We start from the raw sequence: 10,653 nt of genomic DNA on the forward strand, positions 1-10,653 counted from the left end.
GGCGGGGCTGCTGCTCCTGCCGCTGCTGCTGAACTTCTGCTGCCCCTACTTCTTCCAGGACATGGGCTACTTCCTGCGGGTGGCCGGCGTGGCGCGCCGGGTGCGCAGCTACGGGCACCGGCGGCCGGTGCGCACCCTGCTGCGGCTCTTCCTGGAGCGAGCGCGCCGGAGCCCGCACAAGCCCTTTCTGCTCTTCGGCGACGAGACGCTCACCTACGCGCAGGTGGACCGGCGCAGCAACCAGGTGGCCCGGGCGCTGCGCGACCACCTGGGCCTGCGCCAGGGGGACTGCGTGGCGCTCTTTATGGGCAACGAGCCCGCCTACGTGTGGCTGTGGCTGGGACTGGCCAAGCTGGGCTGTGCCATGGCGTGCCTCAACTACCACATCCGCGCGAAGTCCCTGTTGCACTGTTTCCAGTGCTGCGGAGCGAAGGTGCTGCTGGCCGCGCCAGGTGAGCCCCGGAGACGCGCCGCACCCTGGCACTGAAGCGGCTAGGCGCCTTGGCAGACCAACTGCAGCGTCGTGTAGGGGGGTTGATGGTGAGGGCTCTGGGTGGGACCCGGGAGTATAGAGGAAGGGTCTGACCAAGTTGCTTTGGAAGTCTGATTAGTGATCATTAGAACGACCAACTTCTGAATGATATTCTCTTCCAGGCACTGGTAAGCACTGTGCCTAGTGCCCTCCTTGTAATCCTCCCAACAGGAAGGGTTTCCAATTTGGCTTTTATGGATGAGGCCAGTGAGGAAGGGAAAGTCTCAAGTCGCGGGTGCCCAGCTGAAGGGAGGAGAGAGAGAGAGACAGGCCTGCCTACTTCCAAAGTCTAAACTCTTCACCAATACTATCAATTAAACAAACCAAACTCACTGCCAATCCAGTCAATTCTGAGTCACGGTGACCTGATACGGCAGGGTAAAATGGTCCCTGTGGATTGCCAAGGCTATTTACAAAAGTAGAAAGCACCATCTTTCTCCCTGAGAAGGCTGATGGTCTCGAACTGCTGACCTCGTAGTCACCAGCTACAATGCAATGCCGAGGACCTTGAGTGTGATAGCCAAGGATCCTGGGAAGTGGTTCTCCCCTCTGCTGCTTGGTTGGCTGTGTGCCTTTCCTTGGAAGGCAGCCTTCCCCGCTGCTTCCAGCCCTCATGTGTTGTTAGCACCCGGGCGTATCACTGTAGAGAAGGAGACCCCACCTGATCCCAAAGGAGAAGACTTTGGGGATCTGCTGCAGTGCTCCCGAGAGCCTCCAGTGTATGTCTACTGCTTGTGACCCCTTCCGTTCTGTTCCCACGTTTCAACCAGGCTGGAAATGATGGTGGTAATCTGCGTGAGGAAGAAATGGAGAACCTGTTACCCTGGGCAAATGGCTTCCCCTTCCCAGAGGGCTAGTCATTGCCCTTGGATAAAGCCAGAGAGGAAGTTTCTTGCTCTTTTAGTGAGACGATGCCTAACCAGGGCTGGGTTGAATGATATGAATGATGTGGTGAGGGCATTGGAAGCTAGGATAACTCACCATTCTAGAATGCCTTTTAATACCACACCCTATGCTCGGTTCCTTTCTTACCTTGGGGGCGGGGGGTGGGGGTAGGAATTAGCATTACCCTCTTACATTATACTGTTGAGGAAACTGATGCTTAGAATCCCAGACTAGGTCTGCCCAACTCCAGAAACCATGCTCTTTGCCTCCCTCTACGTGGCTGTAAAGTTAAAACTGGAACGGATCAAACTGCCGTCTGGTCTACCTCTTCATTTCATCACTGAGAAACTCAGGCAAGTTCAGTCTCAGAAGGATGAGGTGTCAATTCACTGGTGGGAAACCAGGAAACTTACACACCTGCTTTACAGAGCATCACATAATCTCTCAAAAGAAAGGCATTATGTGAAAGCATAAAGGGTGGAGGTGGGGGAGGTTAGGGGGCAATATTAAAGCAAACTTATTAGAAGGTGCAAGTCCTTCAAAAAATTGTGTTTTCCACTACTTAACAATTGCTACTTGCCTGGGAAAAAGAAGAAAAGTTCCCTGATTAGTAATTGGAATAAGCCAATTGCTTAATCAGCTTACTTAGAGAAACCATTTAGCACAGTGATCTTTGTACCACCGCAGGACACATTTAAATATTACCTTCCTCCTAACTGCAGTGTCCCAGAAGTCCATAACTTAATAAAGGACTTGATGGTTCTTATTAAGTGCCGTCTAGTTAGCAACCTATGTACAACAAAACAGAACATTTCCAGGTCATGAACTCTGCACATCTTTGAGCCCATTGTCGGTCAATTGTGTCAGTCCATCCCACTGGGATCTTCTTCTTTTTCAGTCAAGCTCTACAAGCATGATTCCTTTCTTCAGTGGTTGGTCCCGCCTGATAACACGTCCAAAGAACATGAGACACAACCATCCTCAATTTTAAGGACCTTCCAAGCTAAGAGTTGTTTGTTCTTCTGGCTCAACCCCAACACAAATAAACCCGCTGCCGTTGAGTAGATTCCAACTCAGAACAACCCTACAGAGTAGAACCATCCTGGTGGGAATCCAGGACTGCACATCTTTAGGAGAGTAGAAAGCCTCATACTTATCCAGTCAGTGTGCTGACCGGATAATCAGGGAAGCTGGATTATATGAAAGCCTCATCTTTCTGCTGGTTCTTCCAGCAGTCCATGGTGAATACAAGGTTCTTGACCAACTTCCACATTTAAAAGTATCAATTCAACTCCCCTCTTCCTCGTTCATTGTCCAGCTTGCACATGGATATGAGGTGATTAAAATGACTGTGGCTTAAGTCAGGAAGATCTTAGTCCTCAAAGTGACCTCTTTGCTCTTTAACCTTTGAAAGAGGTCTTTCCCGGCAGATGTTCCCAATTCCATAGGCCAGTTTGATTTCCAGGCTGCTGCCGCCATGGGCATTGATTTGGGATAGTAGTTTTGGAGTTCACCTGAAAAGGAAGCCCAGGTTGGTGTGACACTCGTAGAGTTTCCAGAGTCCCCGAGGTAGTGCAAACAATGTACACCCAGCTGCTAAGAGAAAGGCTACAGGTTCCAACCTACTCAGAGGCGCCTTGGAAGAAAGGCCTGGCAATTTATTCCCCCCAAAAGCAGCCTGTAAAGACTGTGTAGAGCACAGTTCTACTCTGAGTTTCTGTGGTTTTCATTTTTTAGTTTTGAATAGCATTTCAGCCTATTTTTAATTTTTTTAAGAATCATTTTATTGGGGGCACATACAACTCTTATCACAATCCATACATATATCCTTTGTATCAAGCACATTTGTACATTCATTGCCCTCATCATTCTCAAAACATTTGCTCTCCACTTAAGCCCTTGGTGTCAGCTCCTCATTTTTCCCCTCCCTCCCCACTCCCCTATCCCTCATGAACCCTTGATAATTTATAAATTATTATTTTGTCATATCTTACACTGTCTGACTTCTCCCTTCACCCACTTTTCTGTTGTCCATCCCCCAGGGAGGAGGTTATATGTAGACCCTTGTAATCGGTTCCCCCTTTCTACCCCACCCTTCCTTTACCCTCCCAGTATCACCACTCTCACCACTGGTCCTGAAGGGATCATCTGTCCTGGATTCCCTGTGTTTCCATTTCCTATCTGTACCAGTTTACATCCTCTGGTCTAGCCAGATTTGTAAGGTAGAATAGGGATCATGATAGTGGGGTGGGGGGAGGAAGCATTTAAGAATTAGAGGTAAGTTGTATGTTTCATTGTTCCTAAACTGCACGCTGACTGGCTCGTGTCCGGTTACCTACAGATGGGCTTTGGGTCCCCTATCTGTACTCCCCCTCATTTACAGTGATATGATTTTTTGCTCTTTGATGCCTGATACCTGATCCCTTCGACACCTCATGGTCACACAGGCTGGTGTACTTCTTCCATGTGGGCTTTACTGCTTCTGAGCTAGATGGCTGCTTGTTTACCTTCAAGCCTTTAAGATCCCAGATGCTATCTCTTTTGATAGCCGAGCACCATCAGCTTTCTTCACCACATTTGCTTATGCACACATTTGTCTTCAGTGATTGTGTTAGGAAGGTGTGCATCATGGAATGCCAATTTAATAGAACAAAGTGTTCTTTCATTGAGGGAGTACTTGAGTGGCAGCCCAATGTCCATCTGCTATCTTAATACTAAACCTTTAAATATATGTACATGGATCTATTTCCCCACCCTCATATATAAATATATTTACATATGTACCTGCCTGTATTTAGACCTCTATAAATGTCCTTTGCCTCCTAGTTCTTTCCTGTATTCATGCTTAGCCTTCATTTGGGTTTCAGTAATTTCTCTCAGTTACATTGCCCTTGCTGAATCCCTACCAGGTCTCTCACACCCTCCTTGCCACTAAGTTTGGATCACTTGTTGTTCCCTTGCCCCTGAGTTCATCAACACTACCTCCTTTCCCCCCACCTCCCCCTCTCCCACTTTCCTCCCCAGAACCATCAGTCCCGTTGTTTTCTTCTGCAGACTGTTCATCCAGCCTATCTTATCTAGATAGACCTGCAGAGATAATAATATGCACAAAAAAACAAGGCATAGCAAGACAAAGCGACAAAAGAAAACACACACAAAAAAACCAATGACCAACAAATAAATTAATTTAATTTTTTTTTTACAAAAGGAAAAACCTGTAAATAGTTCAAAGTCTGTTTGTTGACCTCTAGGAGTGTCCTCCAGTCGAGTCCAAAGGAGTGCCACACCCTGGCCCCAAAGTCTACCCTTTGCACTCCCTCAGGACCTCCCTGCTCTGCTCCCCCTGCTGCTCTGCCACACATCCTTAGTGTTTTGCCTTGGTGTGGTGGGGTCAGACCAGGCCAGTCCCGACACTGAGTCTCCAGTGTTGTCCCCTGTAGGGTCATGGGTGAGTGAGGGACGTCGTGTCTCATAGTGGGACCAGCCATATGGTCCACTCTGTGCATTGGCTGTTCTGAGCGGGGATATCGTCCTCCAGGCTTGGTGGAGAGCTTCAGTCTTTAATAAAGTTGTATTGGAGTGTAACATAGTTTGGTTATATACTCAGAAATATAGACTCTGGCACCCCACCCAGGCAGTGGTCCTCTGCCATAGAACATTATGCTTAGGTCAGTATCCATGGAGAGTATAGTGAAATCCCTGGATTCAAGTCAAACTCGAACCAGACTCTCCAGGGGGCCTAAGGCACTCTGGCATCAAATTGGCCTGCGACAGAGCTAAGACCCTTGAAAATGTAGTTTGCAACTAGTGCCGAATTATATTCTGTTCTGATCCAGGTACAGCAAATGGGATAAGCGAACAAGGTTGCATGTTGAGGAACTATGCCCATGTGTATTTTGTTGAAGGAGCCCTGGTGGGGTCATGGTTATGATTTGGGCTGCTAACTGCAACATCAGCAGTTTGAAACCATCAGCTGCCCTGAAGGAAAGAGACTGGGCTTTCTACACCAGTAAAGAGTTACAGTCTCAGAAAATCACAGGGACCATTCTGCCCTGGCCTATAAGTAGCGATGGGACAGCATCTACTTAATGACAGTGAGTTTGGTTTGGTTTGGCTAGTATTTTGTCGAATGGGCAGATTCTTATAGTACTTGGAAATTAAAGTTGGGAGGGATTTTAGAGATTCTGATCCTATACTTCTCCAACTAGGATAAATGTAATATTTGAACATAAAGTTGAGAAAGAAAACTATAATGAGCCTAAGAATCATCTGCAAAGCTTTTTTTTTAAACCAGTTCAAGCTTCAAAAACATTAGTTCAAAGGGACTGTGGTGGGGCCCAGGCATACGAATTGCTGTAACAACCCCCACCCCGCCACCAGAGGAGTTTGAAGCAGATGGTCTGAGGGCTAGACTTGGAAAAACAACCAGTCTGGTTTCAGCCAGTTGTTTGATAGAGGACAAAGGTCCAGAGGGGTGACAGCAATTGCCCAGGATGATCTGACTAATTGTCAACAGAGAAAGGGGACAGAACCCAATGTTTTCCTCCCCATCCAGGGCCCTGTTTATTATATCACACTATCAAAACCTTCCACATAGTGGGGGAAGCTTTAGAAACCTGGTAATGGTGCCAATTTAACGGCGCCTGATTCTATTTAAGTCCCGGTGTCGGGTTGGGAGTTCATGGGAGCCCTTGCGTTATAATGCCCTGCCCAGTTCTGAAGGACGTGCAAGGACCAGTGCAGCAGTGTTTTGCATAAGGGTTGGGTGCTCCAGTTGCCTGGGAATCTTCATAAAGCTTTGTTGGATTATGCAAACCGTGACTGCACTTAACTGCCAACCGACAGGTTGGCATTTTGAGGGCACCCAGAAACACCTCAGAAGAAAGGCCTGGCAGTCTTCTCTGGAAAATCAGCCACTGGAAAGCCTATGGGGCAGAGTTCTGTTAGCACATGACACACAGAGTTGTCCTGAGTCCGCATCCACTGGAGACCACTGTTGAGGCACAGCCCTCCGCGGAATATCGATTCCAAATTGATTCCTTCAGAATTTACTATCTTTACAGAAAACCGGCCCTCAAAAACACTTCCCTGCATCAAAGGAGCTCTTGGCTCCCAAAGAACATGATCTTCCCTCTACAGGACATTTCAGAGCCCTTCTCCATGGCTTCATATGACAAATGTGTTTTCCACTATTGAAGCACATACATGAATGTTGTATGTTGTAGTTGATTTAAGCCAACTTGTTGGACCAGTATTTTCTAAAGACAAAGTGTGGACAAAACGCGGAAGTGTATTTAATGTCACACAGCATAAACTATTTTGTTCAGAGAACTGAAATAATAGATTCATTAGTAAATATTTTCTTTTTTGTTGTTTGCGATTAATACTAGAATTCAGATTATTTCTAAACTAGCTCTTCTACCAAGAGAGTAACCCAGGTCTTTTACGTGTCCCTTTATCCATTCACTAGCCAGGTCTATGCTGCTTGACCACAAATCACCACACAGTGCACCCAGTGTGCTGGTGCTCCTCTTGTACCAGGCCAGCGTTCAAGGGCCTCTCTTTTGCAAGAACAATTATAAGGGACTCAGAGCAGTTAGAGGAAGTCTCAGCTTACCGTTCACCTGGTTTAGTAAGGTTGCCCCGAAAAAGAAAGAAAGAAACCGGACCTCTTTTAAAGAACGTGATAAATAAAATTGCTCCCAATAGCTCTCATATTGCATCATTGAAAATTAACAAACAGAACTTCATACTAAGACGAGTGTTGGGACCAAGGATGACTCCTTTCATACACTCTAGTGAAGTTGGATTGACAAAAGCTGATTGGACAACACTTGAATGTCTAAATTAAGAAACACTCGATGAGTCCCCACAAGGCACAGCTGGCTGCTGTGGTTGGATCGATAGGGAGCTCAAAAGAGGAATTGGTCCAAGGATCTTCTCAACCTGACTCATGGCAACCCTGTAGGAGAGGGTGGAGCTGCCCCCGTGGGTTTCCAACTCTTTATGGGAGTTGAAAGCCTCTACAGCCCAATAAAAGAACTCAGTCAATTACGCAATTTGTTGCGGCACCCAAAGGAACGTTGTCAGTTTGCTGTGAGAGCTACAAAGTGTGGTGGGGGAAGAGAGCAGAGGATGAATGAAGACTTCCTGGGAGAATCTGGGACAATCGAGTTGGGCAACTCAGTTGGAGGGAGGTACGTCAGCCCCAAAGAACACCAAACCCATTGCTCATCTGTCACTTTCAACTCATAGGAACTACGTAGGACAGAGGACAGCTTGTCACACAGGGTTCCCAAGACTGTACATCTTCATGAAAGGGGACTGCACATCTTCCTGCAGAGCAGCTGGTGGGGTCGAACTGTCAACCTTTCTGTTAGTAGCCCAGTGCTTTACTCACTGCACCAGCAGGGCTCCTCAAAAGGAGGACAAGAGGCCACTTTTATCAGGCCATAGCACAGTGCCTAAAGAGTCTTACGATTCAAGAGCAAAAGCAGGTTGCACTTGGCTCGTGGTGTTTTCCCCGTGGGTCGTTGTTCTGACTGAAAACCAAATGCACTTATCTTGGGTGGGCTCCAACTCCCAGTGACCCTCTAAGACAGACCCCAGGGTGTGCAGACCTGTCGTCTCGAAGCGATTTAATCTAGGCTCTTTTCTCCCTTGGAGCTGCCAAGGGGCTCAAGCTGCCAACCTTTCCATTAGCAACGAAGTGCTTAACCAGTGCACCACTAGGGCTCCTGCTAACCCCGGGAGTGGTTGGTTTTTTGTTTTTGTTTTTTAATGCAAGTATTAACCACTTGTAGATTGTTGATTGAAAGGACTCTAATGTTGAGAAAATAGGGACTCCGATTCCAAGGAATGGTCAACAGTAGTGGCCGCCATTCCCAGGAAGGAGATTATTTTCCAAAGCCAAGTTGAGCTCAGATCCAATGCAGAAGAATGATCTCATCTCCGCGCTTTCTGAGTGTCTGCGCCACTCAATGAGTGACATAGATGAGCTGCTTCACTGTGCTTTGAGTGTTCCAGAGGCTTGGACGTCTCGCTTTGGTCTTCGCATGCTGCCCTCATAAAGCCTTAGTGACACAGTGAGTTAAACTCTGGGCTGCTGATGGAAGCGTCAATAGTTCAGCCCCACCAGCTGCTCCCCAGGGGAAGGGCAAGGCAGTCTGCCTGTGGAAAGAGGTCCATAGGAACACGGTGGGGCAGCTCTACTCTGTCAGTAGGGTCACGGTGAGCCAGAATCAACCCCACAGCAGTGGGTTAATGCTTAGTACATAGAGGAGACACAGGAAACGTTTGTTGAGTGAACGAGTCCACCACTCCGGTTGGGTATAACAGGTTTTCTTCTCTGGAGCTTAAGAACCATTGGGTGGGCATAAGATCATGGAAAATAATTGAACAGAATCAAGTATAGCCTCTTGTGGGGAAATCCCAGCTCCTACTTAACTCACCACAGGCTGGCTCACCTTCCAAAGGCCCCTAAATTCTCTGTGTCGATCTTCCCAGGCAGTGGACAGTGGGAAAGAGCTTCTTTCTCCGTGCCTGGGTGACCTTTAGCCAGAGAGGCTGCAGATGCTGAACCCAAAGATGGGCTGAGAGCACTATTAGAGATGGTCGATGACTGGGATGATGAAGAAGACCCCGAAGGGATAGTTTATTCAAGGACTGGATTCTCCGCCACGTCACCCGCGGTCTGCATGGCGAACATGATGAGAAGATTCTATTAGCATGTTGGCCTTGCCCCCTCATGACCAAAAGCTGCACTGAGGGCAAGGGCATGTGATTGTGCATCTCCATGCGAGAACAAACCGGCCTATGGGGAAGAAGGCAGAAGATTATAGTTCATCGTGGTTAGAAACACGAAGAGACAGCTAAACAAACAAACCTCACTGCCATCCAGTCAACTCTGTTAGACAGAGTAAAGTTGCCCCTGTGGTTTTCCAAGACTGTCCATCTTTTGGGGGCTCGAAAGCCTCCTCTTTCTCCCTAGGAGCCACTGGTGGTTTCATGCTGCTGACCTGGCTGTTAGTAACCCCCAACGTACCCATTCTGCCTCCAGGGCTCCTCCGGGAGGAGCGTAAAGAAGTGATAATAAGCGTTGCTGCACCTGTTAATAGTATCTCATCTGAAAACGTGTAATTAGGATGACTGTGCACAACTAACGCGTGTATCCGTGCTAGTTGCCATCAAATCAACTGACTCATGGCAAGCGCAAATGTGGCAGGGCAGACAGAACTGTGCTCTGGGGGGGTTCAAGGGTGCACTTGTTCAGAAGTAGATCACCAAGCCTTTCTCACAAGCTACCTCTGGGTGGATTCGAACACCTAATCTTTGCCAAATACATTAGCCATTTGCGCCAACTAGGCACTCTATAGTGAGTAAACCAAACAGGATTTTTTAAAAGACCTCCCCCTGGCCTCCAAGAAATAGGGGAAAAGATAATTGGTAGATAAGTGACAAAAGTTGCTAACTAATATGAAATGACAACATTTAGAGGTGCCTTAGTTATGTCTACCTAGTAGGACCTGGTCGCCTCGTGACCAATCATTACCCTTGATTCCAGGACTCTTTAGAAAGCAAGCGTTCACCTAAATAAGAACTTTGACTGAGAGAAGTGACAACTAATAGTAGTAAATTACACAGTTACGTAAATATAAGACAAGTATTATTTTCCTGTGAAAGAAGCTTGCTCCAGTGCATCTTAACCTTAATTAAACAGCATTCTAACATCAGGGTGGTTTGTTTTGTGGGATGGACGGGCATTATCTTTTGTTGTTACCTAATCCGTGTTCTGACATGCGGGCTATTGGATGCCCACACAAGGTAATAGGTTATTAAACACTGTTCTTCCAAACGGCGCAGGAGAGAATGGCCAAAGCGCAATTAAAAGTGGCGTTCTCAGAATTGTTCTCAGATTGTGTCCAAAGACTGCGTTTGCACCAGTTTGTGCTGCTCTTCTAAATGAGCAAAAGATAAGCTGTTGATCCTGGGGAGTTCATTTGCCATTCATCCTCTTAATTGTGATTAGAACGACGTTCCTTTGACTGCCTTCTTCCCGTGCAGGTCTTACGTTGTTGATAAACATTTCTGGGGGGTTTTATATAACTGACTCAATTAATATCCCTAAAAGGAGGCAGCCAAATGGAGTCGAGCACAAGCTGTGGGATAGTTTGCAAAGGCTACTCATTTCCTATCGGGAAGCTGCAGGTCAGCCAGTAGCATCTCGCCACCTGGGT

The 10,653-nt window shown here is 47.2% G+C and overlaps 1 protein-coding gene across 1 annotated transcript in view; it reads left to right on the forward strand.

The window, feature by feature from the left end:
* Positions 1 to 4: 4 nt before the first annotated feature.
* Positions 5 to 10,653, forward strand: part of SLC27A2 (solute carrier family 27 member 2) — a gene marked incomplete at its 5' end in the record, with an annotated part of 66,689 nt that continues 56,040 nt past the window's right edge. Inside the window, one exon of the mRNA XM_045286466.1 lies at positions 5 to 452. Coding sequence (XP_045142401.1) covers positions 5 to 452 — 448 coding nt within the window. The remainder of the gene's footprint in view (positions 453 to 10,653) is intronic.

The sequence above is a fragment of the Echinops telfairi genome, unplaced genomic scaffold (genome assembly GCF_000313985.2).
Source record: "Echinops telfairi isolate 266 unplaced genomic scaffold, ASM31398v2 ScPeMD7_8;HRSCAF=38, whole genome shotgun sequence".
Lineage (NCBI taxonomy): Eukaryota > Metazoa > Chordata > Mammalia > Afrosoricida > Tenrecidae > Echinops > Echinops telfairi.